Source organism: Triticum urartu, chromosome 1A (genome assembly GCF_056163025.1).
Source record: "Triticum urartu cultivar PI428250 chromosome 1A, HENAU_Tu73, whole genome shotgun sequence".
In the NCBI taxonomy this organism is placed as follows: domain Eukaryota; kingdom Viridiplantae; phylum Streptophyta; class Magnoliopsida; order Poales; family Poaceae; genus Triticum; species Triticum urartu.
The window spans coordinates 565853058-565877011 of NC_141873.1; the positions used below are offsets into that span (position 1 = coordinate 565853058).

Consider the following 23954-nt stretch of genomic DNA (forward strand, 5'->3'; position numbering starts at 1 on the left):
CCCGGAATGCCGGACTGAAACTTCTGTGATATAGCACATGTAAAAACTATGAACATCCACCTCATTTTGGTTGTGATCGACTGCTATGAAGTATGAACACCGTACTTTTAATTGGCTCTTATATTACTATACGTTTAAATGGTTAGATGAGCGGCTCCTGCATCCATATCCGTGGATGCGTCCGGACGGGTCCGCATTGGAGATGCGCTAATGAAGGAATGGGGAGGGGATGAAGAGCCAAATGTGTATGTAGTCTTCTTTATTTCTTTTTCAGTTGATGACAACATCTAATTCAAGAAAAAGCTGCATTAATTAGGGAAACGATTGGGAACGGCACGCCGGCTGAACATTCCGCCGGTCGCGTGTGGCTCGTTGGATCGAGCGCGATCCTGTGGTTCAGCAGCTCTCTCCCACATCTTATCCCTTCACATCTTCCTCGCCCCCTTCGCAAATCCCGCTCATGGCGACCAGGCAACCACCCGAGAACCAAACGACGGAGCCGTGCCTCCTCTCTGACCTCAAGCACTCCACCGGCAGCCGGTGGAACGAGGTTTGGTTCGCCGCGCGCTGTTGCCAGGCTCCTGCTCCCTTTTCCAAATGCTACAACCGGCATCCTAAAAGGCTACATCTAGTATCTTAAAAAGCTTCAACAGCAGACAAGGAAGCTAAGGGCGGCCATGGCGCAACCGCAAAAAAGCTGCAACCAAAAGATGAAAATTCTACATCTAGCACGTGAAAAAGCTTCAAACGGCACCTGAAAAAAGCGGGATTTGGGACAGAAGAGGGGCTTCAACAGACATGCGTCGGAGCTGCAAACACTACTGAAAAATGCTACGACCGACAACAAAGAAAGCTACAACCAGCTTTGAAAAAGATTCAACTGGATACGGGGTAGCTGGAGGTCGGCCACTGCGCAGCTGCAAATAGCTGCAAACGGCATCGAGAAAAGCTACAAACCGCTTCTAAAAAAGCTTCAACCAAAGAACATCTAGATAACAATGGCGAACGACGACCACGATGGAGCTGCGTGGGGGTGTTGCGACGGGCGTGCTGCAACCGGCAACTGAGGAAGCTGGAACCGGCGGCGAGCGGGCTACAACGGGTGGCAAAAAAAGCTACAAGGGGGGCGTGGCGTCCGAATCAGCAACCATTTTTCTGCTGGAACCAGTGAGCCGAGGTGCTACAACCGGCACCAAAATATGCTACGACCGACAATCCAAAGTGCTACAACGTGTAGAATTTTTTGCTACGGTGGGCGGTGACCGCGGTGACCACGCGTGGGAAAAAGCTGGAACGAGTGAGCAAAAAAGCTTCAATCGGCGGCAGTTTCTCTACAACCGGAGAGCGGCGACCGCGTCGTGCCGCAAGCCACAAGTTGGAGTTGCGACGGGACTCACGGGATGCTGGAACCGGTGACAATGTTGCTGGAACCGGCGGGAAGATTTGCTAGAACCAGCAGCCAAAAATGCTACCAATGGAGTCCGTCCTGCTGGACCAGCATCGTTTTGCTACAACCCTAGCCTGTGTTTGCTACCACCGGTGACCATTTTTGCTACATGCATGCACACGGTGTTCGTCGATGGCGGCGATGTCCTTTTTTTTGCTGCAACAGGTTTGGAGTTTGCTGGAACCGGCGTACAAAATAGTTGGAACAGGCTCTTTTTTACTTCCTTTTGAAGGTGACCATGCCGATCAGGGATGTGAACCGATTTGCTGCAACCGGCAAACCAAAAAGCTACCACCATTGAGCTGATTTGCTACGGCGCTGTGTACAACCATTTGTGTCAGTGCTACATGGGCTCGTCGCCAGCGAGGCTTCAAGCACGAACATGCGGGGGAGCCACGGACAGCGGCTGGATATTTTGTTGCAACCGGCGGCGAGCACCCGTGCTGGGGCGGCGGCGAGCGGGTCTGCAACCCATGGCGGGGTGGGTGAATGTTACATCCATGGCCGGCGGGGAACTTCAATCTGTCAGCCGGGGTGGGGAGGGAGGAGGGAGGGGGAGATGCGTGGCCTTTGCCCGATGCGAGCGGACGGCGATGCCGCGAAGCTACGGTGGATGGGGCTAATCAGGGGGAAGCGCGTTGACTCAGATTGAAGATGACGGGAAGGAAGAAGATGGGATCCAATCCGACGGCTGTGCGCACATGCATCGGGCGGCTGCGGTGCGACAGGCTGAAACTTTCGGCCGGCGCACCGACGCAGATTACTGCCCCATTAATTAGGGATTACTGGAAGCCCACATCCTAGTTCAGTTGGGGCCGCCTGTATCGTCGCTGCATCTCTCGGGAGCGAAGTGGATCTTGCCGGCTGTGATGTCATAGACGAAGCGCGTGTCCACCTGCTGCATCGCGCCGATGATGGTCATGTGCTCGCTCGGCACCACGGCGAGGCAGATGTCGCGCTGAACGAAGACGAAGAGTTGTTGCGGCCTTATCACGAGGTCACCGTCCTCCTCCCCGCCCTCCTCGAAGTGCAGCGTCATCGTCGGCAGGTGCGGGAAGGCGGCCTGAGTCGCGCCGCTGAAGCACAGGCGATACCCGTGGCGCCTCACAAGCGGCATCCCCAGTCTCTTGACGTGCTCCTCCACGGCGTGCTCCAGGACGTTGTACGCGAGCTGCGTCATCGTCGTCCTGCCCGTCCCGGGATCGATCAGGCACCCGCCGTACCACCTACCGCCCGACTTGTGGCGCTGGAATAATTCGCTCATGCGGCGTCCAGGTGGCCCGACCAGGCGCTTGCCGGCGACGCTGACTCCGAGGAGTTTCACGAAGTAGGCGCTGAAATCCGGGCTGGTCCAGCGCATGTAGAGGATGTTGGTGCTCTTCATGTGGCCGGTGGCCGGGACATCGGCGCCGAACCGGAGGAAGCCGTGCCTCTCCGGACGCGTGGGGCCGAAGAGGCAGTAGGAGAAGCGGCCGTCCTGCCGGTGCTGGCGGAGCCGAGTCCAGATGAGAGACGGCATCTGCTTCCCCAGGCCGAGGACGCCGGCTAGTACTACACCAACCTCCGCGGCTGCGGCGCGCCCGCCATCGTCCGCGAAGGCGAAGGTCTCGATGCCGAGCACACCGCTCGCGTGCGCGCCGTCGAGGCGAGTGGCCCGGAACTCGCAATCGTTGCCCCTGGATGGCTTATGACACAGGTCGCTCCCGTGCGGGACGCGTCTGAACGACGTCGAGACCTCCGGGTTGAAGGGCGGCGGCATCTGTGGGAACGGATGCGCAATCGGCAAGCACTGCATCCATGTCAGGCTGCTGACCGTGTCCAGCACCAGGTCGTAGGTGCGGCGGCCGCGGCCCGTCCCGACGGTGGTGGCCACGCTGTATGTCAGCCCTCTCGGCCCGTGGAAATGCGGCCGAAGCGCAGTGGTGGCTGCCTGCTCGTTGAGGTGCAGGAAGCCGCCGCCGTCGACGTGCATGGTGCTGTTCCAGCCGGCGCTGGGCACCAGGGCGCAGGCTGAAGCCTCCGCTGGGGCGTGGCATGCCATGGGTTGCAACGGCAGGCTGGAGGAACATCGCCAGCGAGGCAAGCACCAGCGGGAGGAGGGCGAGAGCGTGTGTGTCAAGCTCCATGGTTGCAGCAACACAGTCACAGTAGCAAGCTAGAGCACCGCACCTTACTTGGTGGCTTGAATGCAAGCAGTCTTGGTGGCTTGTACACGGAGAGTTAAACGTTGAGCGAGAACTAATTGTGGTGCCAAAATCCATATCTTCATTTAATGTGCATATCTATACTACTATTATCCATATCTTCATTTAATGTGTGCCGATTCATATGAGTATACTGCAAGTATGTTTGTCTTTGCCTTACACTGAGTCATAATTTGTTGAGCAAGAGTTTTGGGCTGCATTAACTATGTAGAGAAAATTTCTATTTTAGATTTGCATATCCCTTCACTCTCACTCATGTAGGAGATACATACCCATTAACTCATGCAATCATGAATCGAATCCTAATGCAAAGCCATATCCAATATGATCAATTTACTCTAAGCGAGATACACTTTGCGTAGGTAGAGTTAAATGTTGAGCATGGATTTGGCCACGTTAACTTGGTAGCGAAAATCCCCTTTTAGATTTGTATATTTGTTGCACAACATGAATTAACTCACGCGGGCATGAATCCTATATACCTAACAGAGTCATCCCCACTACTTAAATCTCAACATGCAAGTTGGTACCTCATCTTATAATTTGAATGGGATAAGACCCACCTCAACATGCAATCTTGCATGTGAAAAAAACCACCAGAACATTCAACCATACATGGGAAAATATTTTCCATTCAATTATTCTACTTATGTTCAATAAATATTTTACAACTATACATAATCAAATATAATAAATCATATGTATTTTCAATTTTAGTTCTCATGTTATGGACCAAACATTTCATCAATCAACCCGCAACAAACGGGTGGGGTATCCTCTAGTTAAAGAATAATGTTAAACTCCAGTACTGCAAGCGCTTATCAAAGCTAGGTTGTGACAAATTAATTTATTCATTTCAGCTATCTTGTGCTAAAAAGCAATGAAACTGTACATCCAGATTTTTCGCTGCGAGCGGTAGCCCACACATATTTCCTTGCGATACGGGTCGAGTAGGCATAGCTTGTCGTGGTCTCGCGTGCTCATTGAAGAGGAACTCGATCGTCCCGAAGCGCATGTAGTAGACGTAGGGCGGGGGCGTGACGTCCAAGGGCCGTCCCCAACTATCAAGCACTAGCTCGAAAGAGCCGAAGGTGAGGGTCTGGCTTAGCGTGAACTTGTAGGCTTCATCTGGATCTCTATCCCGGATTCGGTTTCCGACAGAATTGATAGTGCACAAAACTGTCAGTTCCCTTGGTAGGGTGGTGAACTTGGTCGGAATTACCAGGATGGATCTTGCATGCACAAGTTACCCAGGTTCAGGCGTCCGAAGAGTAATACCCTACATCATGCCTCTTCTTGTTATTCATGGTAGATGGATACCTCATGCAATGGAATACAATGATGTAGACGAGATTCCTACCGAGAGTTGGTCTATCTAACAATAGATTGGTATGAGATCCCGCTAGCCACCCCTTATATACATGGTAGATGCTAGGGTTTTACAGAGGGAGATGCAATCCATGTAGCTGCCGTTGCTAACTTGGAGAACAAGATGGTCATCACGTGCATATCACCTTCTTCGGGTTCCCCATGGTCGCTGGGCCTTGCGGGCCTTCTGGCAGGTCTCCTGCCAGGCTCCCCTTGGTTAGCCACCCCTGGTGTATGCCACCATCAATAAGAAACACAACCGGCTTGTCCTTAGCAAACATAACGATGGGGCCAGTTGCTGCATTCTATTAATTTTGTTTCTATCTTCTTACAGATTATCTTTACAACATTTCCCTTATTTCATAAAACAAATTTCGCTCATTTTATAAAGGTTTGAAATAATCAGTTTCACATCTTTAAATAACTAGTTTCAATTTTTTTAAACTTTCATAAATTCACAGCAAAATATGTGCCACGTTTATGAAAAACACATTTATCCCATTTCAAAAAATTGGTTTCACCAAATCCAAAATACTTACTCCACTTATTCTATAAAACTTATTTCACTTATTCCAGAAAACTTTCACTTATTTCAAAGTATCAGTTAAAAACAATTTCACTCGTTTCAAACATAGACTCACTCATTTTATGAAATAATTAGAAATACCCAGCTTCACATTTTTTAAATAACTAGTTACATATTTTTGAAATAACACACTGAAATGTGTTTCATATGTCAGAAAACCCAATTTCAGTCATTTCAAAAAATTGTTTCATTCAATTAAAAATACTTATTTCACTTATTTTAGAAAACCTATTGCTGTCATTCAAACATTGTAATTTGAAAATGTCTGAATGTATTCAAGAATGATCTTGTTCTAGAGGTCTTAGCTACTGGAGTTCAAATATATAAAAAGTTGTAAAAACGTAATTGTGGTTTAAAAGATATGATGGGTTTGAATTAGCACCGGTTGAAAAAGGATGAATTTGTTATGTGGGAGAGGAGAGTGAGAGGGTTTGTTTTATTTTTGTCATGCATGCATGTGGAGGAACGAGATAGAGATAGGACACATTGTGAGCGCCTAGTGGGCTGAAAATACAAAGATACTCCTGCTGGAATAATATGCGGTAGATGAATGAAACAATTAAATTTGACTTTACAAGTAAAGTGGGCCTACAGCCAAATGAATCACGAAGTGGGCCTACAGCCACATGCCCGCATGAGTTTAACATTATTCTTTTTTTTCCAGGAAACTTAGAGCTTTATTCAATCATCAACAGCTCCAGCATGGTCAGCGAGAACGTTGGTCATGAGGAAACTGGGGGGAGAGTCCATCCAACATCCCGTCACCTTCAGCGTACAAGCATGTTTTGCACACAAATGAGCGGAGGTGTTGGCATTTCTCATTACATGTCTAATAATAAAAGAAGAAAAAGATGAAGCAACACTAGTACGAGTCGGTGCTATACGAACGGTTTTAACCCTTTTCTGCGACGGCATTTGGAACCGTCACCTAGTAAGTATGGGCGATAGAGGAGTCCTTCCCACACGACCCAGAAACCGTCGGGGATAGGGAGCCTTGATGCATACAATTATCCCTATATAACCGTTTTCCATATCTCGAATATCCCAAACGCTTCATCCTTACTACTCGTTTGTGCTCGCATTGCCATCGCAGTCGGAGTTTTGTGGTTTTACCTAAATCCAGGCGGATTCCAGGCACGGGAGCTTTCCAGGCAGATTCCAGGCACGGGGGTTTTACGATGCCTGGCATATCTCAAATAGTTCATGATTATAAACCATGTACGATAGGTAGATAATCACACACATTTAGTTTTCCCGCACCATATGTGATAGTGTCTGACATCACAAACTTTGCAAACGGCAACTGTGTGCATTGTTACACACGTTTCCTCTCCATGAACTGTGTCGGATTATGATGTATATTGCACACGCTGTGCTTTATTAACCGTGTGCGCCGTAATGACCTGCACACTCTATTTTCGCCCTAATTTAATTGCTGCTATTTACAATTGTATCTAATTTAAACTTGAAAGTAGGCTTTACCTTTATTCATATCCATCAGGTTCAAACAACCAATGCATTATTCGATTCACAGGTACATATGTTTAAAAATTACATAAGCACCAAATAAAGAATGATGAACCAGGATTCTATACTTATAGTATTACAGATGGTAAAGAAAGAGGCGACAGACATTCCGGTTGCTGAATAAGGTGAAGCGGAATGGCCATATTGTGCTCTCCTGGATGCAAAAGGCATGTAGGACTCTAGTCCAATCCCTTGTGATGGCGAGGTAATCTTGAGTAAACTGCTTCAGGATCCACTGCAAAGAAAAAAAGATTCAGACATTGTCATCTAACACAACTCATTACGAGCAGTAAAAAGAAGGCTACAGGGTTCTTACTTACCATCATGCAGTTCACTGTTGTCTTGCATAAAGTGTAAACAAATAGTTTGATTGACGTCTTTGGACCCATTTTAATAACAATCTTTATCAGTTTCCTCACTTGATGTTGGTTCATGAATATCTCATTGTCCCAGAAAGGATCGAGGTGTGGAACTTTGGCAATGATATATGTACCTAAAAGTGATACGTCTCCAACGTATCTATAAACTTTTATTGTTCCATGCTATTATATTATCAACCTTGGATGTTTTATATGCATTTGTATGCTATTTTATATGATTTTTGGGACTAACCTATTAACCTAGAGCCCAGTGCCAGTTTCTGTTTTCCCTTGTTTTTGAGTATCGCAGAAAAGGAAAACCAAACGGAGTCCAATTGACCTAAAATTTCACGAAGATCATTTTTGGACCAGAAGAAGCCGACGGAGTACCGGAGATGGGCCAGAAGAGTCTCGAGGCCACCACGAGGGTGGGGGGCGCGCCCCTTATCTCATGGCCGCCTCGGGGACCCCTCCTGACTTGTTCCCGACGCCAAAACCTCTTATATATACCCAAACTTCCAGAACATAACCTAGATCGGGAGTTCCGCCGCCGCAAGCCCCTGTAGCCACCGAAAACCACTCTAGACCCGTTTCGGCACCCTGCCGGAGGGGGGGGGAATCCCATTCCGGTGGCCATCTTCATCATCCCGGCGCTCTCCATGACGAGGAGGGAGCAGTTCACCCTCGGGGCTGAGGGTATGTACCTGTAGCTATATGTTTGATCTCTCTCTCTCTCTCTCTCTCTCTCTCTCTTGTACTTGATTCGCATGATCTTAATGTATCGCGAGCTTTGCTATTATAGTTGGATCGTATGCTGTTTCTTCCCCTCTACTCTCTTGTAATGGATTGCGTTTTCCCTTTGAAGTTATCTTATCGGATTGAGTCTTTAAGGATTTGAGAACACTTGATGTATGTCTTACATGTGCTTATCTGTGGTGACAATAGGATATTCACGTGATCCATGTGATGTATGTTTTGGTGATCAACTTGCGAGTTCCGTGACCTCATGAACTTATATATAGGGGTTGGCACACGTTTTCGTCTTGACTCTCCGGTAGAAACTTTGGGGCACTCTTTGAAATTCTTTGTGTTGGTTGAATAGATGAATCTGAGATTGTGTGATGCATATCGTATAATCATACCCACGGATAATTGAGGTGACATTGGAGTATTTAGGTGACATTAGGTTTTTGGTTGATTTGTGTCTTAAGGTGTTATTCTAGTACGAACTCTAGGATAGATCGAACGGAAAGAATAGATTCGTGTTATTTTACTACGGACTCTTGAATAGATCAATTAGAAAGGATAACTTTGAGGTGGTTTTGTACCCTACAATAATCTCTTCATTTGTTCTCCGTTATTAGTGAATTTGGAGTGACTCTTTGTTGCATGTTGAGGGATTGTTATATGATCTAATTATGTTATTATTGTTGAGAGAACTTGCATTAGTGAAAGTATGAACCCTAGGCCTTGTTTCCTAATGTTGCAATACGTTTTCGCTCACTTATATCATTAGCTACCTTGCTTTTTTATATTTTCAGATTACAAAAACCTTTATCTACCATCCATATTGCACTTGGATCACCATCTCTTCGCCGAACTAGTGCACCTATACAATTTACCATTGTATTGGGTGTGTTGGGGACACAAGAGACTCTTTGCTATTTGGTTGCATGGTTGTTTGAGAGAGACCATCTTCATCCTACGCCTCCCACAGATTGATAAATCTTAGGTCATCCATTTGAGGAAAATTTGCTACTGTCTTACAAACCTCTGCACTTGGAGGTGCAACAACGTCTACATGAAGAAGGTTGTGTAGTGGAGCGCTCTTGTTCCGCAAAACACGGGCATTCCGCTCGCTCCAAATGGTCCATGACACGGGCATGATTAGAGAGGCAATGCGCTTCCTATTGGAGACTCCGGCGCCGGTCCTATTTGTCCACCAGTCCTTGACCGAGCCCTCAAGATGCCACATAGAGGTGTCCATTTGATGAAGCCCGAATTTTACAATGACCAAGTTCCATAGCCTAATAGGGAAGCAACATTTGAAGAAGAGACGTGGTCCGCTTTCTCGCTCACGCTTGCAAAGAGTGCAAAGTTCACAATTTGGCCATCCATGTTTTTGTAGCCTATTCGCAGTCCAAATTCTGTCTTGGATAGCCAACCAAACAAAGAATTTAGCCTTTGGTGGCGCCCAAGTTTTCCAAACCATTAGAAGAAGTCAAGGTCCTCCTCATTAGATGGATTTACCAAGCCCACCCACAATTTTTTTGTGTCGTCCATTCAAACCATGGCCATCTCAATCGTAAGGCCCGCACAAATTTATCAGTGTTGAGAACCCCTAGGCCGCCATATTCGCACGGGCGACAAACCGTATCCCAGTTTACCTTGCACTTGGCGCCCGTCTTCTTATCCGATCCCGACCAAAGGAAAGCACGCTCAAGTTTGTTGATATTGTGAAGAATGCCCGGCGGTATGACCAAAGATGTGATGAAGTAGACCACTTGCGAGGTGACGACAGACTTAACAAGGGCCGTGCGTCCAATGATGGTGATATTTTGCCCCTCATAGGTGACCAACTTGCTCGCATTCTTGTCCTCAAGAAATTGCAAGTCCACCTTTTTAAGCTGCCAGACGGACAATGGAAGACCCAAGTATCTTATGGGGAAGGACGCCCTGTTAGCAGGCAAGCCTTGCAGAATGTGCTCCAGGTTTAGGTGATGGCATCGAATTGGCACAACCGAGCTCTTGTGAAAATTGGTGCAAAGTCCGGTGACCTCCCCGAATCCGTGCAAAATGGCTGAGAGGTTGTCAATATCTTTTCTGATTGGAGCCACGAGAACAGCCGCATCGTCTGCATAGAGTGAAGTTCGCACCATGACCCCTCTCCCATGATTCTTGTGGAGTAGTCCTTTTCGGGTTGCTAGCTCAAGCAGTTGTTGGAGTGTGTCAATTGCGATAACAAAGAGGAGCGGGGATAAGGGGTCCCCCTGCTGAAGGCCCATACCGTGCTTGATGGGGTTGCCAGCCACCCCATTCAACAGAATCGTAGAAGATGATGTGCACAGAAGAGCCGCGGTCCAATCGCGGATGTATTCCCATCTGACCGAGTTGAAGGCTTTGCAGATATCCAGTTTGAACAGGAGAGACGGAGTCGTGCATTTGTGTAGCCTACGGGCCAAGTTCCGGATGCACATTCTTTATTTGTTTTTCATTTGGTAGACAGTTGATGGCATACAATTCAAGAAAATACTACATTGGAATTACAGTTCTTTTTAAATAACGGTTTGCTAGAAAAAATTAGGTCAATTCTGTCCCGCTGTATCATCACTGCATCTCTCGGGGGCGAAGCGGATCTTGGCGGCTGCGATGTCATAGACGAAGCGCGTGTCCACCTGCTGCATCGCGCCGATGATGGTCATGTGCTCGCTCCGCACCACGGCGAGGCAGATGTCGCGCTGAACGAAGACGAAGAGCTGTTGTGGCCTGATCACGAGGCCCGCGCCCTCCTCGAAGCGAAGCGTCACCGTCGGCAGGTGCTCAAAGGCGGCCTGAGTCGCACCGCCGAAGCAAAGGCGGTACCCGTCACGTTTCACGACCGGCAGCCCGAGTCTCGTGACGTGCTCCTCCACGGCGTGCTCCAGGACGTGGTACACGGGCTGTATTATCGCCGTCGTGCCCGTCCCGGGATCGATGAGGCACCCGCCGTTCCACCTACCGTCGGGCGACTTGTGGCGCCGGAACAAATCCCTCATTTGGCGTTGTCCGGGTGGCCGGACCAGGGCCTTCTCGGCGACGCTGATGCCGACGACGCTGATGAAGTAGGCGCTGAAATCCGGGCTGGTCGTGTACTGCATGTAGAGGATCTTGGTGCTCCTCATGTGGCCCGTGGCGGGGATGTCTGCGCCGAATCGGAGGAAGCCATGCCTGCTCGGACGCCCGGGCCCGAAGAGGCAGTAGGAGAAGCGGCCGTCCTGCCCGTGCTGGTGGAGCCGAGTCCAGATGAGCGACGGTCTCATCCTCCCCAGGCCGAGGACACCGGCGAGTACTCCGTGGCTGTCGAACCCCGTCGCGGTGTGTACGCAGCCAAACACGACGCCACGAACCTCCGCGGCCGCGGCGGCGCCGCCATCGTTCGCGAAAGCAAAGGTCTCGTTGCCGAGCAGACCGCTCGCGTGCGTGCCGTCGAGGCGGGTGGCCCGGAACTCACATGTCTGGCGCGGTGATGGCCCGTGACATAAGGAGCTCTTGCGCGAGACGCGGCTGAACGACGGCGAGATGTCAGGGTTGAAGGGCGGCGGTATCTGTGCGAACGGGTGCGCGATCGGCACGCACTGCATCCACGTCAGGCTGCTGGCCGTGTCCAGCACCAGGTCGTACGTGCGTCGGCCGCGGCCCGTCCCGACGGTGGTGGCCACACTGTACGTGAACCCTCTCGGACCGTGGATCTGCGGCCGAAGCGCAGTGGTGGCTGCCTGCTCGTTGAGGTGCAGGAAGCCGCCGCCGTCGACGTGCATGGTGCTGTTCCAGCCGCCGTACGGGACCAGGCGGAGGCTGAAGCCTCCGCCGGGGCGTGGCGTGCCATCGTTTGCAGCGGCAGGCTGGAGGAACGTCGCGAGCGAGGCGAGCACCAACGGGAGGAGGGCGAGAGCGCGTGTGTCAAGCTCCATGGTTGCAGCAACGGAGTCACAGTAGCAAGCTAGAGCACCGTACCTAACTTGGTGGCTTGAATGCAACCAGAGTCTTCGCTGTCCTTTTGTACACGCAGAGTTAAATGTTGAGCGAGGGTTTGGCTGCACTAATTAATTGTGGTGCCAAAATCCATATCTTCATTCATTGTGCATATCTCCTTGTAGTACTATATGCATATCTTCATTCGATGTGTGCCGATTCATGTGAACATGAATTGGAGTATACTACAACATGTCTGTCTTTGCCCTACTGAGCAAGACTTTTGGGCTGCATTAACTATGTAGAGAAAATCTCCTTTCTATATTTGCATATCCCTTCACTCTCACTCACGTTGGAGATACATACCAATTAACTCATGCAAACATGAATCGAATACTAGAGCGAAAGCCGTATCTAATATGATCATTTTATTCTAAACAAGTTACTTTGTGTAGATAGAGTTGGTCATTTTATTCTAAACGAGTTACTTTGTGTAGATAGAGTTGAATGCTGAGCAAGGGTTTGGCTACATTAACTATGTAGCAGAAATCCCTTTTTAGATTTGTATATCGCTTGCACAGCATGAATTTACCCATGCAGGCATGAATTGAAGAATAGTGTTAAACTCCACTGCTGTAAGCGGTTATGAAAGCAGGGTTGTGACAAAGTAATCTTATTCATTTCAATTATATTGCGCTAAAATGCAAAGAAACTATACAACATATATGCATGATATATAAAAGATGATCATCCTGGATTGAGCAAATTACCGATTTCTGTGTTCGGTTCAGTCGACCCCTACTTTCTAACTGTCCTGAAACAAGCAAGGTACTTCATTTACAAGTCCTAACCGAACCTAACTAGTAAAGAATATCTCTGATGCATGATAACATGGAGAGAGTGTGACCATTGCTAAATTGTGAAGATACTAGGATGTCGCTACAGAGAAAACCTAACCAAACCTTAGAACCCGTAGAAATCTCTCAAGGAATCGCTTCCCACCATCCATGAGTTCCACAAACAGTGCCACCCTATGATCATCGAAGCAAGCATCACATATGGAGCGAATGGACTCCGACCTCCAGGAGAGAAGCTTCAACCACATAGAAATGTGACGCGTGAGAAAGGGGGAACATCATCAGGAGAAAATTAGTGAGGGTGGACAACACGCACTTGTCATGAACTTAAAAGCGGTTTGACTTTTCAATGAACTAACACACCTTACATTTTGGAACAAAGGGAGTAATTTTTTTATGAAAACACAACAACACCAACCACACAACAAAGCATGCATAACCCTTTTAATGCATATTGTCTCTCGTTTTCGTAGTTGTTGCTAGAAAGCGAGTAAAATGCAATCCATGGTTGCTGAATTCGTCATAATTGTTATACAAAATAAGATCAATACGGTCAGTAAGTATAGCTTCACGTGATTATATGATCACTGGCTCATCATATAACTCCAAATATTTATATGCATGTCAGTCTATTGACCGATCAAAATGTCCACATGGAAAATAATGCAGCCTCGCAGTGGGCCAAAGAAAGAAACAATAGAAACTAAACTAAAATTATGCTAAAGTGAGGAGTGGGGACATCACATTGGCCGCCGCCGCACACTAGCCATATGATCACACACGACTTTATATTAACGGGAACTAAGTAAACAACCCAGTTAGACAAGCTACCATATTTTTCTATGGATTCCGTTTATTACAAAAAGACATAAATCCGTTATAGAAGTTCAGGAAACTACAAAAGCACCTCAAACATAATAAAAATTACATCAAGGTTCCTGGACATTTGAATGACCACCGCCGCTAAAACGAGCTACCGGCGCATCGCTATCGCTGCCCAATACCAGAGCTGACTTGACCTTATTGATGACAGCCGAGAAGCTTCATGCACGCGTCCCTAATGAGCATCGTTCTAGAGCCGCAGTCGTCGTATTTAAACCCTTGAATCGATCTGATGTGCCTCACACCAGATGACACCCTCGCACACATATGGCGAGAAACCCTAAGCTCGATGCACCAACTAGAGGCATTAATCTACACTGGAGCTTCATCCACTCCGTCCTGACTAATGAATTGAAGGAGGTTCGAAGCCTGTAACACCAACTCGAAGATGAAGCATCTGAAAGCTAGAGAAAGAGAGATGATTTGCTGCACAGTTTTCTTATTGACATCACGGGTATAAATACATGTACAAGGGCTGCATGGATCAGCTAACCACCGAGCTAATCTAGGAAGAAAGGATAAGTGGATAGCTATCCTATACATGCGCTAACAAACCGACTGCCATGGCAGCGTATAGCACGGGCAGTTTCAACACCCCCCCGCAGTCGAAGCCTTGCCGTCGGTGATGCAGAGACTGGACCGAAAATCCGTGAAGACGGACGGCGGCAGCCCCTTAGTCATAATGTCGGCGAATTGCTGCAAGGTGGGAACATGAAGAACCCGAATGTGGCCGAGCGCAACTTTCTCTCGTACAAAATGGATGTCAAGTTCGATGTGTTTCATCCGGCGATGATGCACCGGGTTGGCGGACATGTAGACCGCGGACACGTTGTCGCAGTACACCAACGTGGCGCGGCTGACCGTGCAGTGCAGCTCCGCGAGAAGCTGCCGCAACCAGGAGCACTCAGCGACGGCGTTCGCAACAGCACGGTACTCAGCCTCAGCGCTCGAGCACGAGACCGTAGGCTGCCGCTTTGAAGACCATGAGATGAGTGCCGGGCCGAGGTAGAGGCAGTAGCCCGAGGTTGAGCGGCGTGTGTCCGGGCAATCCACCCAGTCGGCGTCGGAGTAGGCGACGAGGTCGAGCGATGATGATGCCGGCAGCGTGAGGCCGAGGGCTGGTGTGCCGCGAATATACTGAAGCACCCGCTTCACCAAGGCCCAGTGTACGTCACGGGGTGCATGCATGTGCAAGAAGACCTGCTGCACCGCATACGTAAGATCAGGGCGCGTCAGTGTAAGGTACTGCAGTGCACCAACAATGCTGCGGTAGAACGAGCCATCGGCGGCGAGAGCGCCATCCGTCGAGGACACCTTGCCCTTGGTGTCAACTGGAGTGGAGGCGGGCTTGCAGTTCATCATACCAGCGCGTTCGAGGAGCTCCAATGCATACTTGTGCTGGCAAAGGAAGAATCCATCAGGGCGCCGTTTCACTTCCACGCCTAGGAAGTAATGCAGAGCGCCTAGGTCTTTCAACGCGAACTCGCCCTGGAGCCGTGAGATGAGACGGCGAAGGAGTGTGTCGCTGGAGGCCGCCAGCACGATGTCGTCGACGTATAGTAGGAGATGCGCGGCGTCCCCTCCTTGCTGGTACACGAACAAGGACGCGTCGGACCGCGTCGACACGAAGCCCAGCTCGACGAGGAAACCGGCGATCCGGTGGTACCACGCCCGCGGCGCCTGTTTGAGGCCGTAAAGTGAGCGCGAGAGGAGACACACATCGCCGGGGCGGCTGGCATCAACAAAGCCGGCCGGCTGCTGGCTGTAAACGCGCTCTGCGAGATGGCCGTGGAGGAACGCGTTTGACACATCCAGTTGGTGGACATGCCAATTGCGCGACACGGCGAGCTGTAGGACGCAGCGAATGGTCGCCGGCTTGACGACCGGCGCGAAGGTGTCGGTGAAGTCGACGCCGGCGCGTTGTCGAAACCCGCGCACCACCCATCGGGCTTTGTAGCGCTCGAGCGTCCCGTTAGGCCGAAGTTTGTGACGGAAGACCCATTTGCCGCTGATTACATTTGCACGCGGCGGACGGGGAACCAACTGCCAAGTGTGGTTGCGTTGGAGCGCCTCGAACTCCTCACGCATGGCTGCGGACCAGTGGGGATCACGCAACGCGGCGTGCACACTCACCGGAAGAGGAGCTGGCGTGGAGGATGAAGTGGTGGCGATGCAGACGTACTGGTCATCAGGGTAACGACGGCTCGGGCGATGCACTCCAGCACGAGCGCGTGTGAGAACACGAGGCCCTGCCGGAAATGGAGCCACACCCACAGCACTGGAGCTGGTGCCTCCCGCAGTTGCAGCCACGGCAGCGGGATCAGGTGCAGCCGAATCGGCTGCCACGCCAGCCGAAACGCTTGCCATGGCAGCAGAATCGGTGGCTGCGGCTGCAGAATTGGTCGTCGTAGCAGCAGCCCCGCCCGACGCAGGCGACGGGCCAGGTGGTGTAGCAGGGGTGCCCGGCGACCCACGTGAGCATGGTGGTGAGCCAGGTGACGTCGGAGCACGCCGAGTGGAGCGAGGCCGCCGGGAGACCGTGGCCTCCAAGGGCAGCACGACACGCGACGAGCTCGAAGGCAACGGCGAGGGCGGCGGAGCGGCGACAACCTGCTTAAATGGAAAAACCAGCTCATCAAAATACACATGCCGAGAGATGATCACGCGATGGGAGGCCGGATCATAGCAACGGTAGCCTTTAGTATTCGTCGGATATCCAAGAAAGATGCATGGGAGGGATCGCGGTGCAAGTTTGTGGGGTGTGGTGGCGGTGATGTTGGGGTAGCAAAGGCAACCGAATACAGGGGCGCCCACGTCCTTCAGCTCGTCTGCAAGAACTTTGATGCGAAGGCAGTAGTTGAACAAGCTCATCCCATCCTGCGTGAGAGTGTAAAACTCCGTGGTGAGCAGTACCTGACGTTGCAGCTGGTTGTCCAGGAAGAGTTGGCAGATCGAGGTCCATGCCCCCACCGCGGTGTCGTTGTCGCGGATGACGTGCGAGAGGATCTCACGGCTCACCGTGCGGTAGAGCCACTTGACGATGGTGGCGTCCACCGCGAGCCAGTGATCGTCGCCGAGCATGGCGAGCGCGTCGATCGAGCCATCAACGTGATCGCGGATCCCAAACTCCCGGAAGGTGAGAGAGAAGTAGGTACGCCAGGTAGAGAACGACGGGGTGTGGAGATCGACTGTGATGGGGACGTGGTCCTGGATGTGGAGGTGGCGGAGGGAGGCGGCATTGACGGGCTCAACAGCAGCGAAAGGATTGACGTCGCCGCCAGAGACGGAGGAGTGAGGAGAGGCCATGGCCGCGAGAAGTCAGCGGAAGTGAAGACGATCAAGGATGAGCGTCTGATACCATGAAAGCTAGAGAAAGAGAGATGATTTGCTGCACAGTTTTCTTATTGACATCACGGGTATAAATACATGTACAAGGGCTGCATGGATCAGCTAACCACCGAGCTAATCTAGGAAGAAAGGATAAGTGGATAGCTATCCTATACATGCGCTAACAAACCGACTGCCATGGCAGCGTATAGCACGGGCAGTTTCAACAGCATCACCATCCGTTCAAGTGTCATACCCGAAAGGACTAAAAAACAATAAGCTAAACTACTAACCAGATCCGACGGATTGGGACCCCCCCACCCACCATTGGAGCGGCAAGCGGAGTGGAGAAGAATCCATGGGCTGGCAGGTCGAGCTTGGAGGAGAGAAAAACTTTGCCCTAGCTACATATTTCCATTTGAAAATATATGTATTACCTTTTTATTGGTCCAGGTCTCAAGAATGCATGTCATGCATTGGACAATAACTTGTGAGTTGATCTTTGTTGATTAACTCAATTTAATCAAATCATTGCGCTTAAGAGAAAAAATAATATAGGGTTTACTATAGGAACGCACGGCCTCCAAATATTTTCTGAAACAAATAAGGTACTTCATTTGCTTTGACAATTGGTAAATAGTTAAGGTAGCAAGGCAATGCCACTGAGGACAACTATTTGCAGTTAACAACGATGTGTCCAAATGTCCAGTATCACATCGTTTAGCTTACTCCACATATCAAGTTGTCGCTCCATCACTACATTATATATCAGCTACTGTTTACCATTTAGTACATGTCGTTAGTTACTTTACGACTAGTTTACCTATGTTAGACCACCAATACTCTCTTTAAGCGGCTACATAAGATTGCCTATGGCAAGGCAACACATTCATTTTAGTATTGCTACAAGGACATATATTTCTGATATATAGAAGATGTGCCACCCTGCGATAATCAAAACAAAAGCATCACACGTGGAGTGGGCGAACTCCGGCCAGGAGAGAAGTTCCAGCCATGCAGAAGAAGAGAAAACAAGAGAAAGGGCCTTGTAGTAAAAGGGAGTAGCAGGTAGAAATTAGCGACTAGGGGTAGATCTTGGGGGTGTCAAGGTGTCATGAAAGCCCCTGGAAAACTGAAAAATACTTTGCATAATATACTTAACACTAATTTTACAGAAACTTAATGCTATTTATAGACTATTGTTTGGATTTACTATGATGTTTAACTCAAATTATACTATTTTAGTGGAAATTCACATATTTTTTACACTGATATTTTGAAGTTGTGTTGTTTATACATTGTATATATCAACTGTGGCACCCTAGGTCCATCATTGTTAGCAAGGGCAGACGACTGATGACGTTGATACCCGTTCTGAACTCTGAAACAAGTAGTGGCGACTGGTCTGCTCTTCCCATGCAGGCGGGCCATGAGCAGATCTAGCATGGCTAAGAGTGCTCATGAATTTTTGGCTAAACATTTGAAGTGAATTAACTTATATGGTGTCAAATATTGGACACCACATTTAAAAATAAGGAAAATGGTTCCTTTTCTATTACTCTTCACTAAAGGCAGTGCGTACTAGATGCTTGAGTGACCAGCTTATACAAATACAAAGGAGCAAAGAAACAACCAACACCAACTAAGAAACAGAAAAACCAACCAAACCGAGGAGATTTCACACTCAAGTGCAACACTATAGAAACTGGACTACAGGGAAAACCCCTTGTACGCCCTCTACAAACAATCTATCAAATTATTGGTTCGAAGCTTGAGCACATGTCCTTCTATATATTCTTCTGTGTGGACCATAGAATCTTCCCATTCCTACATAATGTTGATCACCATGTAGAGATACATAATTAAAGAAGTAACACAACTTTAGACTTTTGACCACAAATAAGATATTAAATTTAGATATGAACACGAAGGACACCTTCTCAAATGGTAACAGTTCCGTCTAAGAATGAGGAGTCAAACGGATCTGCCATCGACAGATCATGGGCATGCTTGCTGATGCTATAATTGGAGCCAGTCGAAGCAAACTTTTTGAATACAAACCGAGCACCTGGAGAAGCTCTGTCTTCGACTTGTAGCTTCCTGCTTTGATTGTCCCTCCATTTGTCTATGTCATGGCCATTGATTGAACTCTCAACGATTCCAAATTCCATTCTCCCTAGCACTTTGGCATTCAGAACAAAGAACCTGGCAAAGTCAACTTCTTGACCATTGCCATAGTAGATCTTCAACGACATTGTCTTTAGATGGTGCTCAAGGCATTCAATTGGATTACCTAGTGAGGCATACTTCCTCACAGTTTTGATATTCTTCGGTGGACACCAATGACGACACGCTTTCAATGGATCTAACTGGAGACAGAAAGAAAAAAACTTTTTCGTAACAATTTGACAACATGATGTCTTGACATTTTAAGCAATATAGCGAATATGAACACTCACGGTGATATAGAGCGTCTCCAAGTAGGGGAAGCACTTGACATCCAAATCAGGGCCAACATGATCAAGAGCGAAAACCTTCACTGTGCGCATTGTGGTTGTCAAGCTTCAGCCTGGATGTGACGAGCGGGCTTTTGGCCTGGCTCGCAGCCAGTTAAGGACCGGACCGTACGGTCCTGGACCGTTAAAAAAGTTGGTCGGTCCGAGCTCAGGAATCAGGCCCGATAAAGCTTCGGTCCGGTCCTGTTTTTAACCGGGCTAACCGAGCGGACCGAGACTTGGCCCAGTCCAGCTCCAACACCTGTTAACTAGGGCACACACCGCCTAGAGAGAGGGAGAGAAGGAAGAGAGAGAAGACTTGACCCGGTCCGCGTCCAGTTCAAGGCGGGCGGTGACGGTGCCTTATCCCTCTCCCATCCCACCGGTGAGCGCCACCACCGTTGTCACCAGGCCCTCCACTCGCCCAATCTCTCCTCTCCATCCCTCCCAACTTGTTGGCATCGCCCCTCTCCTCTCCTAGAGTGCCACCTCGCCTTGCCCGAGCATGAATGCCACTGCGCAGAGCATTGAGGGCCACCGGCGCACATCACGCACGGCCGTCGGCCAGCCCGTGGCGAACCACCTTGTCCAGTAGCTCTGCCACCTTGAGATCTACTTCCTAGTGCAAGGAATCGGCCGAATGGGCACCAAAGCCGTCACCTTGTTGCGAGAAAACCTGGAGAAGGGCCAGCCTAGGACTGAGCAAAGCAGTCTCTATGTTTCAGGAATCGGTCTAATTGCAACTACCATGAAACAAAAACAAAATACAACACCCCTCATGTTGCGAGTCGAGCGTGGACTTGCAACTAGTGCAACTATAAAAACTACACCCCGAGTTGCGAGTCGAGGGTGGACTTGCAACTAGGGCAACCATAAAACTATATCCTCGAGTTGCGAGTACATGGTTGACCTGCAACTGGGGAGATTACAAACTACATCCCTCGAGTTGCAAGTCGGGGGTGGACTTGCAACTGGGGTGAAAACCAAAACAACACCCCCGAGTTGCGAGTCGAGGGTGGACTTACAACTGGGGTGATTACAAACTACATCCCTCGAGTTGCGAGTCGGTGGTGGACTTGCAGTTGGGTGATTACAAACTACATCCCTCGAGTTGCGAGTCGGCAGTAGACTTGCAACTGGGGCATAGAAAACTACCTCCCCGAGTTGCGAGTACATGGTGGACTTGCAACTTGAAAACAAACAACACCCATCCTCCAAGTTGCGAGTCGAGGCTGGACTTGCAACTGGGCCAACAGAAAGCATTCGTTGCAGGTCGAGGGTCTAATTGCAACTACCATGAAACGAGGAGAAAAGACAACACCCCTCGAGTTGTGAGTCGATGATGGACTTGCAACTAGGGGAACTACGAAGCTTACATACCCGAGTTGTGAGTACATCGTTGACCTGCAACTGGGGCAATACAAAACTACATCCCTCGAGTTGCAAGTCGGGGTGGACTTGCAATTGGGGTGATAACCAAAACAACACCCCCCCCCCCGAGTTGCGAGTCGAGGGTGTACTTGCAACTGGGCCGACAGAACCCCTAGTTTCAGGTTAATGGTCTAATTGCAACTACCATGAAACAAAGACAAAAGACAACACCCCTCGACTTGCGAGTCGAGTGTGGACTTGCAACCAGGGCAACTATAAATACTACACCCCCGAGTTGCGAGTCTAGGGTGGACTTGCAAGTGGGCCGACAGAAACACCTAGTTGAAGATCAAGGGTCTAATTGCAACTACCATGAAACAAAAACAAATGACAACACCCCCGAGTTGCAAGTCGAGGGTGGACTTGCAACTAGGGAAACTATAAAAACTACACCCCCGAGTTGCGAGTCGAGGGTGGACTTGCAACTGGGCCGACAGAAATCCCTAGTTATGGGTCGAGGGTCTAATTGCAACTACCATGAAACAAGAACAAAAAAACACCCTCGACTTGCGAGTCGAGGGGTGGACTTGCAACTTGGGCAACTACAAAACTACACCCCCGAGTTATGAGTCTATGGTGGACTTGCAACTAGGGCAATGATGACCCACAAGTATAGGGGATCTATCGTAGTCCTTTCCATAAGTAAGAGTGTCGAACCCAATGAGGAGCAGAAGGAAATGGTAAGCAGTTTCTAGCAAGGTATTCTCTGCAAGTACTGAAAGAAGTGGTGACAGATAGTTTTGTGATAAGATAATTTGTAACGAGCAACAAGTAACAAAAGTAAATAAGGTGCAGCAAGGTGGCCCAATCCTTTTTGTAACAAAGGACAAGCCTGGACAAACTCTTATATGATGTAAAGCGCTCCCGAGGACAGATGGGAATATCGTCAAGCTAGTTTTCATCACATTCATATGATTCGCGTTTGGTACTTTGATAATTTGGTATGTGGGTGGACCGGTGCTTGGGTCCTGCCCTTACTTGGACAAGCATCCCACTTATGATTAACCTCTATTGCAAGCATCCGCAACTACAACAAAAGTAGTTTTGCCTCCCAACGTTTTACCTCAAGGGTAATGTCAACAGTAATAGTTCATGAAAACTCACATCCAGTTAGCCATATATACCAGGATCTTTCCAACATATTGTGCTTGCCAAAGGATAAAATGTAAAAAGAAAGGGTGAAGATCACCATGACTCTTATGCAATGTAGGAGATAAAAGTAAAAGATAGGCCCTTCGCAGAGGTAAGCAGAGGTTTTCATGCGCTTTTATGGTTGGATGCATAAAATCTTAATGTGAAAGAACGCCACTTTATATTGCCACTTGTGATATGAACCTTTATTACGCAGTCTGTCGATTTTATTTCTTCCATATCACACGATCGTATAAAGCTTATTTTGTCCCACACTAATAAGTCATACATATTTAGAGAGCAATTTTTATTGCTTGCACCGATGACAACTTACTTGGAGGATCTTGCTCAATCCATAGGTAGGTATAGTGGACTCTTATGGCAAAACTGGTTTAAGGGTATTTGGAAGCACAAGTAGTATCTCTACTTGGTGCAATGAATTTGGCTAGCATGAGGGGGAAAGGCAAGCTCATCATGTTGGAAGATCCAAGACAATATAATTTATCTCAGATGTAAGAAAACATAACCCATTACGTTGTCTTCCTTGTCCAATGTCAACTCTTTAGCATGTCATATTTTAATGAGTGCTCACAATCATAAAAGATGTCCAAGATAGTATATTTATATGTGTAGACCTCTCTTTCTTTATTACTTCCTATTAATTGCAACGATGACCAAAACTATGTTTGTCAACCCTCAACAACTTTTATTCATCATACTTTTTGTATGTGAGCTCATTACTTTCCATAAGACTCACATGATCTCTTTGTTTCTTTTTATTTCTTTCTCTTTTCTTTTATTCACTTAGGATCATGGAAAAATAATCAAGCCCTTGGCTCAACACTAATCTTTATTATATAGCTCACGGACTCAATTACATAGAAGGATAATAAATCAAAACTCACAACTAGATCATACTAAGAACTTTTATTCTACTAGATCAAGATATTACCAAAAGGATCGAACTAAGAAAAATGATAAAGATAAAAATGATGGTGATACGATACCGGGGCACTCCCCCAAGCTTGGCAGTTGCCAAGTGGAGTGCCCATACCCATGTGATTATGTCTCCTTTGCTAGTGAAGAAGGTGGGGTTGTTGATGATGGATAGTCGCACATCGAGCGTAGGAGGTCTTCTAACTTGCGGATAATGCCCTTGAGTGCCATGATATGCTCCTTCAACAAAATATTTTCACGTGTGAGATACTTATTTTGTATACGAGCTAACTCAATCATCTTGAAAGCTTCGATTTCTGTTAGGGTAAGAAGATTGTGATCCAGTTGAAGGGTATCTTCTATTGCCAGAACTTGGTCCTCCATGGCCTTCTTGATCCCTTCATCCTTGTTGATCTCCATGGGTTCTTCTCTCTTCAGCTCTATCTTCATTAGCCAAGCATCGTTGCCCTTATGGTTGGAGGAGGAGGGAGATGACATAGTGCCTGGCCTTGACAACCCTGACAGAAAACAGCTCGATACAAAGACAGGAGATTTTTTGCGTGATATGGGAGTCAAAACCCCAGGGAGATTATATAATGAATTTTACCGACCAAAATACGTGTCCTGTAAGGAAACGGAGTCCGGAAAGCGCACGAGGTGCCCACGAGGTAGGGGGCGCGCCCAGTAGGGTAGGGCACGCCCTCCACCCTCGTGGAGCCCTCGTGTCCTTCCC

General features: G+C 48.5%; 1 protein-coding gene and 1 pseudogene across 1 annotated transcript; both read right to left on the bottom strand.

Moving 5' to 3' along the window:
- Positions 1-2120: 2120 nt before the first annotated feature.
- Positions 2121-3642, bottom strand: LOC125539331 (aspartic proteinase nepenthesin-1-like; annotated as a pseudogene).
- A 6983-nt stretch (positions 3643-10625) lies between these two features.
- Positions 10626-12232, bottom strand: LOC125539340 (aspartic proteinase nepenthesin-1-like). Its single transcript, XM_048702780.2, has one exon. It carries the CDS (start codon positions 12159-12161, stop codon positions 10797-10799), a length of 1365 nt encoding a protein of 454 aa, XP_048558737.2. The 5' UTR covers positions 12162-12232; the 3' UTR covers positions 10626-10796.
- Between the last annotated feature and the right edge of the window lie 11722 nt (positions 12233-23954).

What these genes read in the sequence shown, in the direction of transcription:
- LOC125539340 (XM_048702780.2), bottom strand. Translation starts at nt 12,161, where the DNA reads ATGGAGCTTGACACACGCGCTCTCGCCCTCCTCCCGTTGGTGCTCGCC.